Genomic DNA, 20,680 nt, shown 5'->3' with positions numbered 1-20,680 from the left:
TCCTTTATCCTTACAAGGCACCCGTTTTGGCAAGTCTGTATGCCATTCACCAGCCTTAAAAAAACAAGGACCCTTTCGAACTTCCGACTTCAGCTTCCAGCAAAACCTTCTACAACCCTCTTCTCTCAAAAAAGGCATCAATCAAACCATCAAAAAAGCGAATCATCAGGCCCCGGAACGCTGCAGATATCCTTATTCTTTATAAGATAAAACCCACAGTAGTACCATCCCTTTCTCTAATCCATCCTACCAACTACCTTCTACTTTTCAAGTTTTCTCCCGTCGCCGGTCGTCGACAAGTAACACCGCCAAGACTTGTTTACTTACTTACCTATTTATATACAGAGATATCCCCTCAAAGAATTCCGTCCTGTCAACGAAGAAGACAGATAGAACATCATCGAACGCTTATTCATCAAGTGCCAACACTGTCGTCTGCCTTGATCGTCACCTCGCCCACCTACCTCCCTACCTACCTACCTATCTACTACCTAGCGGGGTCACGATTCTATACCCACGCGAAATACCTCCCACAACCCTTCAACCTCATACCCAGCCAGTCTTACACTGTTCAGAGAGTCCTCAATCAAATCAATCAATGAACACGCAACCAGCCAGCCAGCCCACCTCTTCAAAGAGAATTTCCCTTCACCAACGATTCCGCACCTCCTTCCTTATCTGGATAACCACCACCACGCCAACAAAACCTATACCGAACAGGCACACAGCCTAAAAACGCCAAAAGAATTTCTGTCAAAGGGGGAACATATATAAGAGATAGAGATAGAGATAGAAGAAAAGGATACAACCTACAATATCCCGCCTTCGAAAAGCGCTCTGCGTGCACACACACACACATACACACACTGATCTAACTTCGATCCGACCTCGAATTCCATTACCATCGACACCGACAAACCTCACCCTACCACCGCTAACCTCAGACTCAGCCACGACTCCTCTCCTCCAGCGACTCTAACAACGCTACGCATGCAAGCTCCCGAGCTAGATCACTCCCCACCTTCCTTACTTTACTCACATCCTCAACCTCTCTTTCCTCCATAACAGAGCTATAACTCCCTCCCCCCTCGTGTAATCCATCCCTCCATCCCTTCTATAAGAAGAAAAGAAGGACGCGCAGTCCATAGAATAGCAGCACCACCCACCGTACAAGACAATACGATCTCAGAGATGCTTTCTCCGGCTTCCTGAGACGTACGTAACAACTCCTTAGCTAAGCACAGCACAGCATAACAAGCACGTCGGCGTACCATGTAGGAGGTCGTAAGGCGCAGGCTGCTACCCGCCTGGGGGTAGTAAGCACGACGATAACAGCAATAACAACAACGTCGCGTAAGCACCCTGACCGGACCGCGCCCCCTACAGCCCCCTACTTGGCGCAAGGAAGGAATTCTTGACCCGTCGATTCGATCAGATTATATTGCTTACTTGACAAGAGTTTTCCGTAATGAGGAGTTGGCATTATCTTGTAAACAGCAATGGCAGCAGCAGCAGCAGCAGCAGCAGCAGCATCTGCAAAAGCATAACGAAAGGAAAATCATGAATTCCATGCCCGTGTGTGCAGAGAGTCTTTAGCCAGTCGTGTGAAAAAGACGCGCTAGGCGGCTTGTTTTCCGCAGCCCACGCGGGAGAGACAAAAAAAAAAGATAAAAAAAGAGCAACCGTTATACGCATCAATCCTTTTTCTCCATCCTGCAGCTCCATCAATGCCCCTTAATCCTACAAAAACCAGCCGGCAAAGTCAAGTCAAGCGCACACACGTGAAACCATTCAATCTCCCATAATCTCGTCCTCGTCTTCATCCTCTTCCGCACCGCCGGCCGCATCGCTGTTGCCGTTGGCTTCGACGGGGTCTTCGGGGTCGTCTTCCAAGAGCTCGCGCCGACGCAGATCCTCGATTGTCCCTTCTTCGGGTTGTGCATCTGCGAAGGGGTCTTCCTCTTCCTCCTCGTCTTCCTCGACGAATTCTTTGCTCAGCGTACCTTTCTTTGCGTCACTCGCCGCCGGCTTTGCCTTGCTCGGATGACCCTTCTTAGCCTTCGGCTTCGGCTCGTCAATATATGTCAAGATTTCCTTGAAATTTGGACCTAGGTTGGCTTTGTTCCGAAGGAGGCGCGAACGCAGTTTTCCTTTCAACTTGCCTTGGTCGTCGATAACTCTGGCGCGGATAGCCATGACAAGCTTGCCTGTCAGTTCGCAGAGGTCCTTCTCGGCTGATAGTGCCTCAGCTCGTCGCTCGAGATCTGTAACTTCCTCTTCCTCTTCTTCGGTCTCGTCATCGACATCTTCCGGATCCTCGTCGTCGCCAGGCGCGGCTAGTCTCTTCTTGGACTTCTTGGCAAATTGCTTCTCCAACGAATCGAAGATGGCAACTAGCTCGTGATGGACTTCAGGTGAGATATGTTGAAAAAGTGTCAGGTAATGTTGCTCATCGTTGTCCGGGTCGGCCTTCTCAGGGATCTCGATCGACCTGACCGTAGCGAACAGAATGTGAGCATCGAGAAGGGAGCCAGCTCCGACCAAACGAACTAGATCGAGAGTTGATCGGGAGGAAAAAGCAGCAGTCAGATTGTTGATGTATATGTCTCGCCACTCTCGTAGATTATCAATCTCGATGTCAGGAACCTCGTCGCCGCCAGTAAGTGCGTTGGATAATGCTCGTATCTTCCACATGAAGAAGAACATGGCCGACTTGATGGCAGATAAAACAATCTCATCCTCTTGAGAGTCAATCTCCTCGTCTTCATTGGGAGCCTCAAAGACACCTCTGGCAATGATATCAAGGAGAATGACTATGGGCAATGGCTCGCTACTCGTCGTCGAAGGCTCTTCCAAGACTTCCACTGAGGTGGCTATGGTGGATAGCTGCTCAAGTCGCGCAAGGTTATGGGATAGCTCGGTCAGTAGTCTATCCGAGAGACTCCCTCGAACAGTAACATCGCCTGCCTTGTTGATCTTTCTCAGAGAATTCGCGGTGTCGTCCCAGAGCGAGAGGATCTTGCTTTCGGCGATCTCCTCGAGCTCCTCGTGTCCTCGGGCATGGAGGAAAGCAGCAACTGCTTCGCTCAGGACACCCTTGTCCGCATGTCCATTGAACTGAGCGCTGATCTCGTCAAGCATCTGGGAGTAGGCAGTGGTGTTTTGTCGTAACTCTTGGAAGACGCTCAGATCCAAAACATGTTCTAGACGGAGAACAATTGTCACCGTCCTAGGATCTGCTCCGTATTTCTTGAGTAAGCGTGGAATGAGACCAGCTAGCCGGCGAGCAGCATTCTCCTTTTCTTCTTTGGCCTCCGCCTTTGCGGTGTTGCTCCTGACTTTTGCCTTCTGGTCAATGTGGGCCAAGCCGACTTTGACCACGGCGTTCAGAATCTCCAAGAGAACGCGTTCCTCCTGCTCACTAGGCTTGAAGCTGGCTCTAATAGTATTTTCGGCTTCGTTGTCGGTGTCCGCAGATGTATGGTCATACAATAGATAGCCTGCCAGTACCTCCCAGTCTTTGAGAACGGGAATCCTTTCGTAAAGAGCCTGCGCCGCAAGAGTGAACCTCGACTCCAAGCCGTGGATGTCTATGAGATCGAGTGAAAGCTGATCGGGCATAGAGTCTTCGTCTTGGTTATCGTAACTCAGTAGACTTTCGACAAGACATTTTAACCTGATCCAACCGGCGCGAGGTGTATCGTACTCTTCATCATCATCGGTGGCCAACAGATCCTCGATTGCTTCCTCTCCTCCAAGCTCCTCCACCTTAGAATCGTAGAAATCATTGATGTTCTCGGCGAAAAATCCCACAATTGCATTTCGGACTTTAGGCTCGGAATCGAATATCAATTTTCCAACAGTATCAATATCGTTGGGCTCCAACATGCCAGCTTGTCGGATCAAATCCATCAATTCAACCACAGCAGCTCTCACGTCAGGTTCAGAATCCCGGGTAGCCATTTCAATGATGCGAGGCCGAAATCGCTCGATGAAATGACGCATGCCCCCGGTATTCAGATGCAACATGAGTTTCTGAAGCTGCTTAACTACTTCCAGTCGCATGGCTGCGGAAGTATCAGAGAGCGTCCAGCCCATATAACGCAAGTATGCGCCGTCAAAGAAGACGCTGGAGAGTGTAAGCATCCATGTCCCCATTGCCTCGGCACATTCAATCCGAATGTTCGGGTCCACATCACGATATCTGTGGGTGTAAACTGAGTCAAAAAGCCTCGATATGCGGAGCTCGACGAATTCCTTGTTGTCCCTGTTGGTCTGCACTCTTCGCTGAAAGTCGGCGAGTCTGGCCTTGTTTGCTCCCTTCTTTTTGCTCTCAGTTTCGAGCTGACGTTGAACTTGTGCTGCAATTGTAGATTCACCATCCGCTATTCTACACATAGCAGTGACCATCGTAAGAGCGACAAGGGTGGCGGTATGCCGGAATGGTCTAAGTGCCGATGAAGAAAGGCTGGAAATCCACATGTCGATATTCTCGATCAGAGGTTTCTCGCGGTATAGAATTCCAGTAAAATGCATCGTTTCAACCAGCTTGTCGAAGAAGTCGATTAGGCGCTCTCGGAATACAATGCCACTTCTTGCCTTTGATGTGAGTGGATAAGTAGTGATATTGTTCTAGAGATCATCAGCACAGCAGATTACCACAGCATGATGGGCACACGAACAGCTTGGTGTTCTACTTGAATATCCTCTAGCTTGCCTGCCACATTGTCATCGTCGCCAATGTCATCGCTTGAGATTTCTACTGCACAACCAGCGCTTCGCAAGACCATATTGACCAGGTCGGCCAGGGCGTCAAGGTTGTCCGCGTCGTAGTTGGCCAGCCATCGCGTTACAACATTCTCTGTAGCATCACCGCTTGTGAAGACATCCGCTGTGCGACGGTTAGCAAGACCCCGTCATAAAATGACTGCGAAAGCGCGTACCGTATAGCCCCTCTGCATCTTCATCCGCGATCGCAACGCGCTTAGCGGCGGACTTCTTCGGACGGGCAGGGAGCTTGACTGCGAGAGGGTCTTCGCGAAGCGCATAGCCGTTGACTTTTGGCTTCTTCGCAGCTGGCTTTCTAGATTTGGCCTTGGGCTTCTTTGCCCTCTTCCGAGTATCTCGTAATTCCTCCTCTGCAGCGCTCTCCACCTCGTCGGGGCTGTCTTCCTCCGATTCGTCTATGTCCGACGCGTCTACCTCTCCATCTCCCTCTCCATCCTCCTCCTCTTCCTCCTCCTCCTCTCTCTTTCTCTTCGCGTTTGCAGATGCGGATTGCGACGAGGGTAAATTGGGGACAAACTTTTCGGGGACCTTGACGGCGCGTCCCGACCTGCGCCGGCTTCCTAACGCGATAGAAGAGCTCGCGGCGTCGTTGTTGGAGATATCCATGAGGTGCGCACGTTGGGTTCTCATTGACGCATGCAATGCGACCGTGATGTAGATGCTGGTGAGCAGGTCGGATGTTGTGGCGCGTCGAAGTGGTGGTGGTAGAGGTGGTAGTGGGGGGGGGGGCGCGTGAGATTGAAAGTCGCGACCTGAAGGTAGCAGCCAGACGAAAAAGTATTTCTGCCTCAGGCACTCATGAATCATTCTATATATTTCAGCTTTCACCTTTCCTTGGGTTCTTCACGCCAGTTATTCCTCCGCAACACGATCACCTCAGGCACTTTACACGAGACATGAATTTGTCGATTGTTTTAGTTGCTACGTCTATCAAAATTATGTCTAGATGATCATCCCCCCGGACTCTCTCCGCCTCCCTGCTTCTACCACCCGAACATCAATTCCCCATGGCCATACATCGATATAGCCTCATCTATAGTCTCTCATGCAATGAACTCTCCCTTTCCCAAATCCACCTCGGCTCCAGGCGAGGGATGTCTCGTTGTGCATCTTCTTCCTCAAAAGATATCCGGCCTCTCCACCATCTCCTTTCAGTATCCATTAAAACTCATATCACCGTCGCCCTCCGCAGACCAGAGGAGCGTCCTGGTCTTTCTCTTGACCTACGGAGGTGGCCTCGTAGGCGGTGACCAGGTCCATCTCGTGATCGACGTGAGACCTGAAGCGCGACTTAGCATTGTCACTCAAGGTCATACGAAGATCTTCAAGTGTCCATCTCGCGATGTCGTTACCCGTCAGCAGCTCGAGGTAACCATCGGGACCGGCGCCGCTGTTTGTTTGCTTCCGGATCCCGTACAGCCCTTCGAGAGCAGTGTTTACGAGCAATCTCAGAAATTCTGCATCGCGGAGGGTGGCAATCTCTGCCTTCTCGACTGGGTATCCGAAGGCCGCACTGCCCGAGGAGAAGATTGGGATTTAGGAGCATGGAGTGGCAGAAACGAGGTCTGGACGATGGGCACTGATCAGAAGAAACCTCGACTTTTGCTGAGAGACAATGTCATCTTGGAGGGCGATGCTCCAGGCGCAGTCGAGAAGCATTTGAGGAAGAAAATGCATGCTCTGGGAATCTTCGGGACTCTAATACTTCGAGGTCCCCTAATGGAATCTCTGGCAGACTTCTTCCTCTCCGAGTTCTCGGCACTCCCCAGGATCGGTGCCAGGGACTTCAGATCTCAGGAAAAGGTCGATAGAGACAGTGGAGCAATCATGTCGAAGCACGAATCCTGGAGAGCATCACGATTAATGCAGGAGATGAGTGACGGTGTGCTTTGGTCGGCTGCTAGGATCCGAGGATGTACAGTCATCAAATTTGGCGCCCGGACAGTGGAAGGTGGGCGTAATTGGATCGGAAGTGTGATAAAGGAAGAAGGGTCGATACCAGAAGAATTTGGGGATGATTCGACGATGTGCGTTCGTTGACGCTAGTGCGTCTCTTCCCAGACCGGCATACTGCAACATGTAATGTTTGGTCCCCTGGTCTACGGGATGTTACGATTCAAGCATGGACAAAATTTGCCGAATTTCAAGCCTTTCAAGAAATCAGCAACCCAGGAGCCCCTTAGCCTTCAGATGTCAATCCTTGCTTGACAGTCCCTATGCTTTTTGAGCCTCTCCTGTCTAGCTACTGGAAAATACGCCGTGCTGTCTTATTCCCCAACTTTTGACACGCGCTGCCCAATATTCACTATACGACTGAAGTCTCCTCCGGAGCGAAAAACCAGTTGATAAGAAATTGTTGCAATCGCCTCTGCCGAGGAAGCCTGTTAATTTCTACTTCAATACCTACTTCATCCATTGGCGCTCCTTGAGCGGCAGCACGGGCCACTGGGACCGGCTGTACCGGCAGGTGCTCGACAACCTCAAGCCCGGCGCCTGGCTTGAAATGCAGGAGTACGACGCATGGGTCTAAACGAACGACGCCTCTCCCTGCCCGTATACGCAGGACTGGTGCGAGACGCTGAACCGCGTTCGGCAAGCGCCTGAACGTCGGCCGCCACCACCAGCGCTGGATGCAGGAGGCCGGCTTCGTCGAAATTCGGGAGAAGGTCGTCAAGGTCCCCCTGGGCCCATGGACCCGCGACCCGGCAGCTGGGCCGCTTCGAGCGCTGCCACATGAGCGAGAGCGTCGAGGCGCGCAGCATGGCGCTCTACACGTCCGAGGATGCCCAGATCATGTTTGCGAGGGTGCGGTCCGAGTTTAACGATAAGAGCTTGCATCTATAGACTGCCTACAGGTTTCTCCAGGGCCGGAGGTCCAAGGTGTAGGAGAGATAGTCTCATGTACCGTATGTATGTAAATATATAAGTCAGTGCATGAAAGATCCTGGAACACGTTACATTTCTCTTTTCTTTTTGCTCTCTCTCTCTCTCTCTCTCTCTCTCTCTCTCTCTCTCTCTCTCTCTCTCTCTCTCTCTCTCTCTCTCTCTCTCTCTCTCTCTCTCTCTCTCTGAATCTCTCTGAATCTCTCTGAATCTCTCTATATCCAACCCGTACGTACACATTTCCTTCCTCCCTCCTCAAAATCCCACTCCCCACGTCGACCTCACTGCTGGTCCAACGATAACACCCCCGACCAATCCTGCGCCTGCATGAATTCCTCGAGACTAGTCATCGGGCACGCGATGCCTGCCTAGATAGGGACGGAGGGTTGTGTGAGTCGCGTATATTAGGTAAGTAGGTAGGGAGCTGGATGAGGAAGGTAGAAGAGGGAAGGAGGAAGGGAGAGAGGGAGACGGAAAGTAAACCTACCGCGCGAATATCCGCCGCTTTTAGCAGCGTCTTGTCGCCGCCGTCGTAGCCGGGTGTGCTGTGGGTGGGTGGGTGAGTGGTTGGTTGGGGGTTGGTGGGTTTGTGTTTGGATTTGGTATTAGAGAGGGGAGGGGGAGGGAAGGAAAGGGAGAGGAGAGTGAGGGATGCGGGTCGAATCGGATGGTAGAAAAGAACGGGGATGAAGAGGAAGGGGATGAGATTTCAAGAAGAGAGGACAGAGAAGAGAGAGGACAGGAAAGAGCGAACCAGCCATACCTCGAATACTCAAACATCAAGCCCGCCTCCTCCCCAAAGGCGCGGTCGGCGCTCATAGCCGCGAATTGCTCGATGCTGACTTGCTGGTAGTGCGCTGCGCGGCCGGTCACGCGGCTCCAGGTCGAGAGGAAGGCGGGCCAGGTGCAGGTTGTACCTTCGGCCACTGGGGGGAGGGGGAGGTGGTTAGTGTGGGAGTCTTGATAGGGGGTTGTTGGGAGCTGAAGGGATTATGGGGAGAGGGGGGAGAGAAAGGAATCGTCCTTACTGAAGTGCTTGCCCGGGCCGAGTTGCGATGCGGCGTAGACGAATGGGCCCATGTCGTTGTTGATGGCGATGTGGGGGACGGGGGAGGAGGGGGAGGTTGGGAAGGACATTTGAAAGGTGTTGTTTGGGAGCTGTTGGGGGGTAGGATTGTTAGATAGATGGGCGAGGTGGGGGGGTGAAAGAGACGGATCGACAAGAAAGGAATAGGGACGGTAGAAAAGGTGTGATGTGATGTGATGTGATACTGTAAGATGAGATGGAGGAGTTTCAATTCGATAGCCTGATATCAGATTGCACATTTACTTATAAATAGAATATTGTCAGACGAAAACGCCGCGAGCAGAAGCTTCATCGTAGTCACTTACTTAGCGAGGATGAAATGCAAGCATTTGTCAAATCCGAAGTCCAAAAAAAAAAAAAAGACGGAAACTCCCAGCAGAGACCAAAGATGAGACGATTCCAGACTGACCTTTGAGAAATACGCTCCAGGCGCCAAGCGGTAGCTCGTCATGAAATAGCCCGTCTGCACACAGCTCATCTTCTTGCTCAGCTCCGGGTATTTCCCCTCGACGTAGAACGGAAACACCTCTGCCTTAGCGTCAAAATGGTACAGGTTCTGGTACTTGCCGCCGCTGCACTTCTTGGCGTAGCTGAGCGTGCTGGCAATGAATCCCATTTCGTCCAGTCCTTTGACGATTTCTAATACGATGTTAGCTTCTGCTACTCTCACCTAGACGAACAAGCCTCAAGAGTCTCAAATTTTCGATGGGCCGTTGCTAACAACTTAATATCTCGGTTCTCGTTCAAAGCAGGTATTCATATGAGAGAGCGACAAAGACAGACAGACAGAAAGAGAAAGTACTTACCAGGCGACGCCGCAGCATCAGCAATATTCCTCCCCTGCCGCACCTCCACCTCATACGCATACATCTTACAACTCAGCCCCTGTCTCTCAGCCGCGGCCCTGGCGTCCGGACGAAAAAACGGCTCCCAGTAGTTCGTAACCGAGAAGATCATGTTCGCGCCCTGAAACGCCCTCTTCACCGACTCGACATCCTCCAAGTCGGCCTGCACGACCTCAATGCCCAGCTTCGCGAGCTCAAGGGCAGCAGTCGACGACGGGTTGCGCGTCAGGCCTCGCACTCTGTACGTGGGGTCTTGGACGAAGCGGCGGGCGACGGAGCCCCCTTGGTTGCCAGTTGCGCCTACGACGACGACGAGCTTGGGCATGGTGGTGGCGCGATGATCAGCAGAATAGATGCCAGAGGTGAGGGTGTAGGTGATTAAGTGATGGAAGCGATTGGAGAATATGAAGATAAATAATTTTTCTTTCTTTCGTGTTTTGATGTCGAACTTCGAGGTCAAGTGGCTGGGAAGCGACTTTCCTATTCGGATGTGGCGCTATCCCGCTAGCTTGGTACGACGACGATGGCCTGACCCAGTGATTGCGAAGTGAGAAGTGAGATATGGGCAGGAGGGAAATCGTGTGTATTTCTGCCCGGAGACCTGGTCCTGTTCCTAGTCCTGTCCTGACCTATATTCTTTGGACTTGTATATTGCTCTTGAAGGAAAATCGGGGAAAATCTCGATCATTCTCGACGTTTGCAATGGGATCGTCAGCACTTCTTCCGGGTGCTGAAAGAGCCGGCGAGAGAAGATCCGAAAACGTCTTTTCAAGCTTTTTCAAGCCTTCTCAAGCTGCCGCCAATTCAATTGGGTTGAATCCTTCTCAGGAGTCCAAGAGACGAAAAGGCTTGGCACCAATTCGCTATTACTCCCAAGAGCCGCCATGTTCTCGGCCCGGCGGCCCGCCATTTGCTTTGTGTCGAAAGGTTCCGGCATATGGACATCCGTATATCAACCATCTTTCTTGGCTGAACAAGGTTTCTTATCATAAGTTTGAAGATGTTGGTTCATGTGCCCTGGTCACATGACATCCCGGGTGGTTTGTCCAAGCCTCGGCCCGCAACGTTCGGGACCGCTGTACTCTACTGCAAGTAAACAGACGTTCTGAGGAATCTCCGAAGTTGCACTGTAGCAGCAGCAAAATCAAGTATGCGAAAATAACAAGATTGCCCTGTTCCAAAGTGCACACCCGTGTCTGGGTTAGTGCTGTCCTCGATTGGTGTACGTGCCGCCAGCATACCTGTCTGTCCTTATGCGTCGATATGTTTGTACTACGGAAAAAGATTGCAACGTTTTGTATGAGTAGCGAAACGTACTTTTGATTTCAATTTTATATTACTTTTCGATAGGAGGGGAAAGCCTTCAGTCGTATCCGTATATCAAGGTCGCCCCTGCCTTAGAATAAAATAATTATAAAGCTGTAGGTGTAGTAGTATAGTAGTCACGGCAGGGTCTCGATCCTCGTGGATGTAAAACACCAACTCAGTCTTGGAAAGGCGCAAAATTCGATTACAGAATGTAAGATTTTAGGATTCAAGACAAATCTCGGAGGAAACAACAAATCTTGAGAGAATCTTCATACTGGCAAGTCTTTAGCGTCTCTAGTCATCGAATTTCTCTTCCCCTCTCTCTTCCCCTCTCGCGCCGGCGGCGGAGCTGGCGGATGCGAAGCCGGATAAGATAAAGTAGAAGAGACGCGGGAGACGAATCTGAAGGCTTCTCGGCTAGTATCGTACCCGACGGATGAGTGAGCGGGTACGTATAGTCAATATAGTTAATGTAGTTAGTTCCTCGTCTGATCGGGGGGCTTATGTAGAGAGCTCCTAGCCAGGCTTTCAGCTTTGCTTCACCCGTCCTGAAACCCAAAACGCCTTGCAGTCCACAACTGGCGATGCACCTGGAGCTACTCGTCATGACTGGGATAGTAAATAGCGGGTTGGTATCTGTAGAAGAAAGAATAAGATTGTGTGAAAAGCCCGAGGTCTAACCTTTGTTACCTGAAAGAGCTGAAACATGCGGCCTTATTTGGACCCTGTGGCATTAGTGTCGGAAAGACATAGATAGCAAAAGAATGCTGCAGAACCGAGTCTGAATACACTTATTGTTATCGTAACGCTTTCAAAGAAATTTTCTGTTTCAAAAACTTCTCTAAGCTATAGCGTTGAAACTTGATATGAAATAGCCAGCTTGAAATTCTAGAAAGTGCCACGATGAGCCTGAATCAAAGAATGGACTATACTGGCCTTGAGCGCAGATAGATATGGGACTCTTTAGTAGCTACAGGACATCTATATAATAAGGGATCTGCACCTTGGAAATCACAATGCATATCAGAACTCCCAGAACTCCCAGAACATCCGAATTATAAATTTTGTTACCAACCTACAGAACTGACAGAAAAGTCGAAGCTTTCAAAGACCCTACGAACGAAGCACTACGGTCGGCGCCAGCAGCCGCGAGAGACGCAGTAAACGCAGTAAAGGCCATGGACGAGCACCCGACTCGGGAGCCGAGCACTTTCCCATCCGGACTTTTCTTGTCGGCCTGGAAGCTTGGATCGGCAGACACGGAAGTCGTCTGCACCGAAAAGGAGATGCTGACCAGAGAACTCGCGCTCGATCCAATCAAGGGACTCGTGCTTGCCGCACAGGTATCAGCAGCAGGCCTTACAGTCCTGCAAGCCGATCGTGGACCACCCGCAGCTGTGGATCAGTATTCATTTGGGATCTCGGAAGACCAGGAAGTAGGGACGGTGAGCATCTTAATTGATCGGGCAGCTGCAGACAGAATGTACTTCTTGACTTGGTTCCACGGCCTTGACGACAAGGGACCTCGGAAGCCGGATGGCTGGAAACCGGAAGACACCCAATACCTGACGATTGAGTTCCGAAGAGAAAAATCTGCTAGCGCTGATAAGGTCGCTGCCACATATTCCATTGTCAATGAGGCAATCTTTGACGCTAACTGCAAGTGTGTTGTTGCGCACGATCGACAAGGAGTTAAGCAACAATGTTATGTGGGTGTCCTCGAGGGCAACGACAACTGCAGCCGTGGCGAAAACTGCCAGTACCAACATAAGAACTCCTACGGGTTTTTTGGAGCAGTCTTAGGACGATGGCAGACTCCAACTATTATCCGAGATGCGCTGAAGTTGATGTTCGGGCAGCTACAAAAGAGCCAACGTATCCCAATCAAGCCGTCTGTCGAGGTTCTGGAGCTGGCGGTGGTGCCAGGACAGAGCTTCGGTGAATTGTGTAAGTACTTAACCACTCATCAGGTCGTCGACGCAGAGCCATCTCCCGCTATGGCTTCGGAATCTCGAAGCGCGAAGAAAAAAAGGAACAGGGCAGATTCGGGATCACTGCAAGGCAGGGAGCCTCTCCGAAACTTTTCGGCGTTTGGGGGCCGAAGTACCGTGAAGAGTGCAGCTGCAACGCAGAGGCGGTAATCCAAAGAGAGTGAATTGAGTGGAGAAGATATGAACGTCGATGGTGTTGAGTACAAGGGCGGTGGCTACTGGTAGCTGTGATTCAAGAATGAGTAAAAGTGCTCCACGCTGGAAGATAGAAATACTCATTGTTCTTCCAGCGGAGCCTAAATCTCTCAAGTCGGCTAGCTGAGCCTCTGAAGTGAGGGAAGTGGGATATGTAGGCCACAGGGTTTTGAGTCATGGGGCGCCGATTATCGAAGGTTCATGAATCAATTTATGAATTCTACATACTGAAAAGTCTTGTGTGTAATTCTGGGGATCCATTCGAGTTATGCTGTTTTGTGCTGTGCTGTGCTGTGCTGTGCTTTATTTCAGGTTGTTGAGGAAGAAAGGAGTCGAAGTCTCGGCTGGCTGGCAAACGCGACAAGAGGAAAGGCTGGGACATCAACACGTGACACTATTCTCGAGCGGTAATCGTGCTCGTGGAACTCCAGGATCTGTACCACACGTCTTTTGGAACTCGGTAAGCTTTTTGTCAGTCGAAGCGGTGCTAAAATTCAAGAGAAAAGACCATAGGACCCGAATTCCAAATCATAATCCACGTGAGACTCGAATCATTACCTTTCGCTTACGAGTCCCCCAAAGGCAACATCAACATCCAACATCGACATCTCCAGCCCAGCCCGGTCCACCATTCTCGGAGATCCACTTGCTTCCCCATGTTATTATTCTATTTCATCTCACCATCCCCATTCCATCTGCACCCCGCGATACCCCGCGCTTCCCGTGCTTACCCCGGCCCTTATGCGGGACTCGGTCGTTCAACCTTCAGCCGCCAGCGCGGGACGGGATTCCCCCCCGATGATGTTTCTAGGAATGGTCGGGCACGCGACCAAAGCGAGCGGCTTGGCTCGTATATCTAGCCATACAGATGAATAGTACATTGAGATCTGTATGTGAGATATGTATTGCCGCCGTCCCATGACTTTAGCGGATCTATTGTTAATAAGCTGTGATATATACCCACCTGCCAAGACATATGGATATGATGAGCTTGAAGTTGAAATTTGACCCGAGGCAAGGCAGCAAGGACGATGAAGCACAGTGGCTCGCTCTGTTGTTGTCGTTTGTTGTGTTATATTACGCGAGAAGTGTTATTCTTAGGCGATATCACTTTTGATCTATATCCTAATTGCATTGCATTAATATCAAGGAATATGCGTGCGCTAAATTTACCAGCGAGGAAGATTTTGTACTTTGTATCCAGACGGTTGCCGTTTTAATCTCTTGCAATTTTCTGGTCTTTCTTCCCCTTTTACATGCGCAGTATATCTTCATATCTCGAGATCGGATTCCCACCCATGACCAGGATCGGCCCAAAAGATGAACCCATCATTTTCTTCGCTTCGAAATGGTCCGAGGTGTGGCTTCTCAGTCGACCAACAGCCCTTCTCTTGCGTCATGCACTTTACATTTCTTCATATTCCCCTTCCTCCTCCTCCTCCTCTTCTAGACTCTCAATGTTGCAGGCCAAGGGGAAAATTTCCTTTCTATTGCAGCTGACTCCAGCGGAGCTTCGATCCGGAAGCGGGGGATGCGGGGTATCAAACATTGAGGAGATCGGGCCTTTTCTCCCTTTCCTACGCCTCTCGTCACGTGTAGTTCAAGCCCAATGGCAAACAGATCCCATCGCAGAGCAGAATCGGCAAATCTCTCTGTTGACGGAAAATAGGAGACGGCTTAGGACTAGAACAATAAGCCACCGTTGACCTCCCGGCTTGGTCTATGTATGCATCAATCAGGGTTTGTGAGAAGCGATTATTGATCGTCCATAGCGACTTCGGGGGGACTGCCTGTGTCATGGGCGTTGAGAAATTTCCCCACTGAAATGGACAATATATAAAGAGCTCAGGATATCGTAAGATCGATCATGCTCTTCGGATCATCAGTCAACAATAGCTGAACATCGAACCGATTTTGCCTTCCGAAATGCTTTACTCCTTTCTCATTACAGCGGCTGCTATCCTCGCACCAGCTCTTGCGGTGGTCCAACCTCTGAACACCACTATCCTTGGACGATATGGCCACTCTCCACCAGTCTACCCTTCCCGTACGTGGTTCTGGAATTCTTTTGGGAATTCCTACTGACACACTGTAGCGAATACCACTGGCCTCGGTGGTTGGGAAGAGGCCTTGGTCAAAGCAAAAAACTTCGTTGCCCAACTGACCCCAGAGGAGAAGGCGAACATGGTGACAGGACGTCCTGGGCCGTGTGTAGGTAACATCCTTGCCATTCCCCGTCTAGGCTTCTCGGGCATGTGTCTTCAAGATGGTCCTCTGGCCATCCGTACCGTGGATTACGCGAGTGTTTTCCCAGCTGGAGTTACCACTGCTGCGTCTTTCGATCGCGAATTAATGTATGAGCGAGGGGTCGCTATGGGTGCTGAGTTTAGGGGCAAAGGAGCTACAGTTGCGCTGAGGTGATGCTTCTCACCACTCCGTGCATGCCTTTCTGACTTCTCCCAGTCCCGTCGCAGGCCCTCTCGGTAGATCGGCTTATGCTGGTCGCAATTGGGAAGGTTTCTCCCCAGATCCATACCTCACCGGCGTTGCCATGGAAGAGACGATTATCGGCCTCCAAAGCAACGGTCTCCAGGCCTGTGCAAAGCACTGGATCGGCAACGAGCAAGAAACGCAGCGAAATCCATCCTACGTCAACGGCTCTATTTTCCAGGAATCTATCTCCGCCAACATTGACGACCGAACCATGCATGAGTTGTACATGTGGCCATTCGCAAATGCCATCAAAGCTGGCGTTGCAAGTATAATGTGCTCTTATCAACGTCTCAACGGATCATATTCTTGCGAGAATTCCAAGTCTCTCAATGGATATCTTAAAGGGGAACTTGGCTTCCAAGGTTATGTTATGTCCGATTGGGGTGCAACCCACTCCGGCGTTGCTTCGATTGAAGCTGGCTTGGACATGAACATGCCTGGTGGACTGGGCTCGTATGGTAGCACCTTCGGCGAAGCATCCGACTTTGGCGGGAACGTCACCCTGGCAGTCAACAACGGCACTCTCGCTCAATCGAGAGTAGACGACATGATCACTCGTATCATGACCCCTTACTTCTTCCTCGGCCAGGACAGGGACTACCCGTCTATCGACCCCTCTTCCGCAGACCTGAACACCTTCTCTCCGAAAGACACCTGGTTTACTGAGTGGGTTCTAAACGGCACCCGCAGCCGTGATGTACGCGCCGACCACGGCGATCTCATTCGCAAGCATGGCGCTTCATCCACTGTCCTGCTCAAGAACGTCAACAACACTCTCCCCCTTCAAAAGCCCAAATCTATCGCAGTGTTCGGAAACGACGCAGGCGAAGATTCACAAGGCTTCTACAATCAAGAAAATTTTGAATTCGGCACACTTGTCGCTGGCGGTGGTTCCGGCACCGGGCGCTACACATACTTAATCACACCCCTCGAAGCCATTAAAGCGCGTGCCAAAGCTGATGGCTCCCTCATCCAGCAATGGCTCAACAACACCCTCATCGCAAGCAAAGACATCGCCACGCTCTCCATCCCTGAACAGCCAGACGTCTGCCTTGTCTTCCTCAAGACCTGGGCCGAGGAAGCTGCCGATAGGCAATCGCTCGAACTCGACTGGCAAGGAAACCAAGTCGTCGAATCCGTTGCCTCTTTTTGCTCCAACGTCGTCGTGGTCACGCATTCCTCCGGCATCAACGACCTCCCGTTCGCCAGCCACCCCAACGTAACCGCCATCCTCGCAGCCCACTACCCGGGCCAGGAGTCCGGCAACTCCATCGTCGACATCCTCTACGGCGACGTCAACCCCTCCGGCAAGCTGCCCTACACCATCGCCCTCTCGAACGACGACTACAACGGCCTCCCCACCACCGCCGTTAACGACACCAGCCCCGACGCCTGGCAGGCCTGGTTCGACGAGAAGCTCGAGATCGACTACCGCCACTTTGACGCCCGCAACATGTCGGTGCGCTACGAATTTGGCTTCGGCCTCTCGTACACCAACTTCTCCCTCGCCGACACTGCCATCTCCAAGCTCGCGGATAGTAGCGCCATCGCTGCCGCTGCGCCGCCCGCTGCTGCTGCCGCCTCACCCGGCGGTAACCCGGCGCTGTGGGACGCTCTCTACACCGTCGCCGTCACGCTGACGAACACGGGCACAGTGGCCGGCGCCGAGGTACCGCAGCTGTATCTCTCTTTCCCGGCGACCGCTCCGCCCGGCACGCCGCCAAAGCAGCTCCGCGGGTTCGAGAAAGTCTTCCTGGCTGCGGGTGCGAGCGCGCGGGTTGGTTTTACGCTGATGCGAAGGGATCTCAGCTATTGGGATGTGGGCCGCCAGGACTGGATCATTCCGTCGGGGGCGTTCAGGGCCAGTGTTGGCTTTAGCAGTCGGGATCTTGTGGTTTCGGAGGGGTTTACTGTTCTGTAGCCTAGGTGGGTGTGGGTCCAATAGTGGATAGTTAAATAAGGTATTTAAAACGCCTGTTTTTTTTTTTTTTTTTTTTTTTTTTTTTCGTGAAATTTGCGAGTGAAGTGATTGATTGGGACCTGACCTGGCTTGTTGGGGATTCCATCTTTGGGACCGGTCTAGCTTTTCTTTTATCTTTTTCGACGTAAAATTATATACCTATTCCAAACCCCTCGAAAGCTGACCGCCATCCAATTCAATCCAACCCAATCCACTCCAACCCGACCCAACCCGCGCAAACAAACAATTCAATCCAATCCCATAATATTCAACCTATTTCAAACAAAAAACATCCATCAAGCCTCCCAAATTCTAATTCACTATCCCCATCAAAATCATATATACACACACACCAATACACACACCCACCACCCACACATACCCACATCTATGTAAACCCAACCCCCCCTCCATCTTCATACCTTCCAACCCCAGCCAACCATCCCGTATAGCGAAAGAAATCGTCCCAGATTTTTCCCTCCGAGCCGTCAATCGGGATCTCTGATCTTCAAACTTCAAAGGTTCGCACTTTTACCCCTCCCTTCCCTTCCCCCCATCTCTTCGCTTTGCTATTGAATTTACGGCTTAGTATGGTTCGCTTAACTTTACGGCTCTCATTTTAGCTGTTTCAGTTTCAGTATGTGAGCGTGGAGATTTGCGAGGTGAGTAGATTACGATAGGAGGAAGGAGGTGGCTGTTTGTTCGTTGTGTTATCGGATTCATTTCTGCTATCGATTTGGGTTAAGATTTCTTGCAATTTTTTTTTTATTCAACTGGGAATTGAGAGATGGATAGATATACGAGTCGGTTGGTTATAAGGGGTTGTCGATCGCCTGGCCAGCTAGGCCCTAGTGGCGTACCTACGTACCCCTATACTTGTAATATAGAAAGAATCTAAGGTTGCGGAAGGAGGTGAAATAATATCATTGGCCTCGCTCTGAAAGGTAAATCAAGACGCTAATAATTGCTCCCGATTCGGAGCATGAGAAACTGAGAGTCAAGTCATATAATGCGCGTTTTGAATTCCGTCGCGCGGCCATTTCTTGTCTCGAAATCGGTACGGAAAATAGGTTTTGGGCAGAGATCTTGATTGCCACCGAATTATATATCTTGCAATGCGACTCCCTTCATGCACTCTGATTAGCTAACCTTGCAGCTTTCAAGGTCTTCAAGGTCCAGACGCTTGCTTGTTTGGCCTGGGGATAAAAGCTACCATCCATGGCTATCCAATATTCTCTTCGACGTCTGGGATACTCACTGGACAACCTATTAACCCATCACGATTCCCATACCACCTTCCAGAGACGGAAAGACGGAAAGAGAATTGTGTGATTGAATATCACGATTATTTTTAAATACCAGCTTAAATCGTTAAACATGTCTTCTTCCACATTCCCAAAGCTGGGAAGGAGACGAGAAGTTTACAAAGTAAACCGTGAGTCTATTGAGTGCAACTAGTCTTTGGCATTTAAGCTATCGTGTAAAGAACTCATTTGTGAAATAAATCGCGGCATATAGCGGGTTACTATCCGCAGCTTCTTTCCCTCTGCCATCAAATCTTATGTTAGTTGTCGATTCTCTCTGCGTTGTGAACCGTCTCTCATCTCGGTTCTGGGCCTAGTGATTGTCAGTACATGTTCATATAATACCCCTTATCATAAAACATTCCGATTGCATGCTGATTAAAAAATTATACAATTGCGCGGCAGAAAAGTTCGCGGAAACCAAGCTTGCTCTGCGCTCTTTTTCTTCGTCATGTGTGGCTTGACTCTCCCTCGTCAAGTTTTGTTCGTATTGCTTGGGCTTTTCTATTCCATGACCTCGGGAGAATATATATACTATATACCATTTGCTACCTTTACAGCTCCAACGTCGAAAGGTGAGAAGCAGATCAAGGATTCACTAAATGAGCGACAACATTTTGAGCTTTGATCATCTGCAGCACTCATCAGGTGTTTAAATTTCCATGCTAAAGTACTAACTAGCCTTAGCGAAGCTAAGCTCTTTCCAGTTCAAGCTTACGATCAACACTTGCGACTTTCAAGCTTTGAGAAACCCTATATCAAACCGCCGCTCCTGTATTATCCTCTTGAAGCATTATGGCTTTTCATAAATATTATACTGGGCGGTTATTTTTTGCTAGCGTATAAATGCACAAATATATAGCCTCGCTCGCGGGCACATACAATCCCGTCCTGCGAGAACCGTGATCCTTCTAAATTCCGCGAGCCGACGTTTCTGGTGTCGCTGCTTAATAATCCTTATATTTGGGGCATGGAATACTGCTGCCAGACAACCCTGATGCGGTCAAATGCCAGGGCAAATTCCAGCGTACATGCTGACTGACTACATACTTCCAGCCAGGAATATGGCTGGTCGGCTACACTAGCAGATACATACATAGTATACAGCACTTGTAAAGAAACCCTTTTACGGGAACACCGCGAGGGAAATGGTCGATGCTCTGGATTGTAACCTTTGTGATAGGAGGGCGACCAATGTCGTCGTTGAAGCCGTTGGGTAATTTTTCATATTCTTATCTACTTAGGTGTATGGGGTATCACCTTTTGAGTTTCTACTGGCGGAGCGCGAATTCACCCCCGCAGCCGGACCAAGTTCATCCGTTGCGTTGCGTTGAATCATGTAACCTCCTCAAATCTTTCCTCCAGCTCATACTCAGCTGACTTGCCATTGAATGCCACCCAGCCAAGCACTCACTCAAAGACTCCCGAGTACCTGCCGAAACAATCAAGGAAATGAACCTCAGCTCCTGTATAAATGAACTAACTACTCATGCACGATATGCTTGGTAACTGCGAAGAACCCAAAACCTTCATTTGCCAGAGAATGAAACCAGGTCAGCTCTCTAGAGGGATCTAAAAGCCGAGCCAACCGATCTCACGATGGGAAAGCGGGTGATGCGAGCAGACAGACGGACGGACCTACAGATTGAACCTCGGTTTCCACGCTTCGCGGCTGGCTATGGAAGATATACCGACCTTGAAACTAGCCTAGCCATATCTGCTTTTCAGACATGTGCATAGAAATGGTCTTGCTGTCGTGCTCACCTCTGTTATCGAATTTTTTTTCTTTTTCGATGATAGCGATGGTGATGGTGATATTGAGTAGT

At 50.4% G+C, this 20,680-nt stretch overlaps 5 protein-coding genes across 5 annotated transcripts; 3 read left to right on the top strand and 2 right to left on the bottom strand.

The window, feature by feature from the left end:
• Nucleotides 1-1,791: 1,791 nt before the first annotated feature.
• Nucleotides 1,792-5,394, bottom strand: L3040_004003 (uncharacterized protein; the record flags this gene model as incomplete). Its single annotated transcript, XM_007294815.2, has 3 exons — nucleotides 1,792-4,632; nucleotides 4,683-4,891; nucleotides 4,944-5,394. 3 exons carry the CDS (start codon nucleotides 5,392-5,394, stop codon nucleotides 1,792-1,794), a joined length of 3,501 nt encoding a protein of 1,166 aa, XP_007294877.2.
• A 444-nt stretch (nucleotides 5,395-5,838) lies between these two features.
• On the top strand, nucleotides 5,839-7,610 carry L3040_004002 (uncharacterized protein; the record flags this gene model as incomplete). The annotated part of the gene is made up of 3 exons (XM_007294816.2): nucleotides 5,839-6,815; nucleotides 7,108-7,312; nucleotides 7,386-7,610. The coding sequence occupies 3 exons, from the start codon at nucleotides 5,839-5,841 to the stop codon at nucleotides 7,608-7,610; spliced, it is 1,407 nt and encodes a 468-aa protein (XP_007294878.2).
• A 342-nt stretch (nucleotides 7,611-7,952) lies between these two features.
• Nucleotides 7,953-9,928, bottom strand: L3040_004001 (uncharacterized protein; the record flags this gene model as incomplete). The annotated part of the gene is made up of 6 exons (XM_007294817.1): nucleotides 7,953-8,039; nucleotides 8,159-8,216; nucleotides 8,435-8,597; nucleotides 8,700-8,829; nucleotides 9,168-9,397; nucleotides 9,565-9,928. The coding sequence occupies 6 exons, from the start codon at nucleotides 9,926-9,928 to the stop codon at nucleotides 7,953-7,955; spliced, it is 1,032 nt and encodes a 343-aa protein (XP_007294879.1).
• Nucleotides 9,929-12,089: 2,161 nt separating this feature from the next.
• Nucleotides 12,090-13,052, top strand: L3040_004000 (uncharacterized protein; the record flags this gene model as incomplete). The annotated part of the gene is made up of 1 exon (XM_007294818.1): nucleotides 12,090-13,052. The coding sequence occupies one exon, from the start codon at nucleotides 12,090-12,092 to the stop codon at nucleotides 13,050-13,052; it is 963 nt and encodes a 320-aa protein (XP_007294880.1).
• A 1,971-nt stretch (nucleotides 13,053-15,023) lies between these two features.
• L3040_003999 (uncharacterized protein) lies at nucleotides 15,024-17,511 on the top strand (the record flags this gene model as incomplete). The annotated part of the gene is made up of 3 exons (XM_007294819.1): nucleotides 15,024-15,144; nucleotides 15,193-15,514; nucleotides 15,561-17,511. The coding sequence occupies 3 exons, from the start codon at nucleotides 15,024-15,026 to the stop codon at nucleotides 17,509-17,511; spliced, it is 2,394 nt and encodes a 797-aa protein (XP_007294881.1).
• Nucleotides 17,512-20,680: the final 3,169 nt, after the last annotated feature.

This window comes from Drepanopeziza brunnea (assembly GCF_022702325.1).
Source record: "Drepanopeziza brunnea f. sp. 'multigermtubi' strain 214-2 chromosome Unknown ctg5, whole genome shotgun sequence".
NCBI lineage: Eukaryota > Fungi > Ascomycota > Leotiomycetes > Helotiales > Drepanopezizaceae > Drepanopeziza > Drepanopeziza brunnea.
Note: the sequence above shows the minus strand (reverse complement) of the source record. Positions and strands in the feature narration are given on the sequence as shown.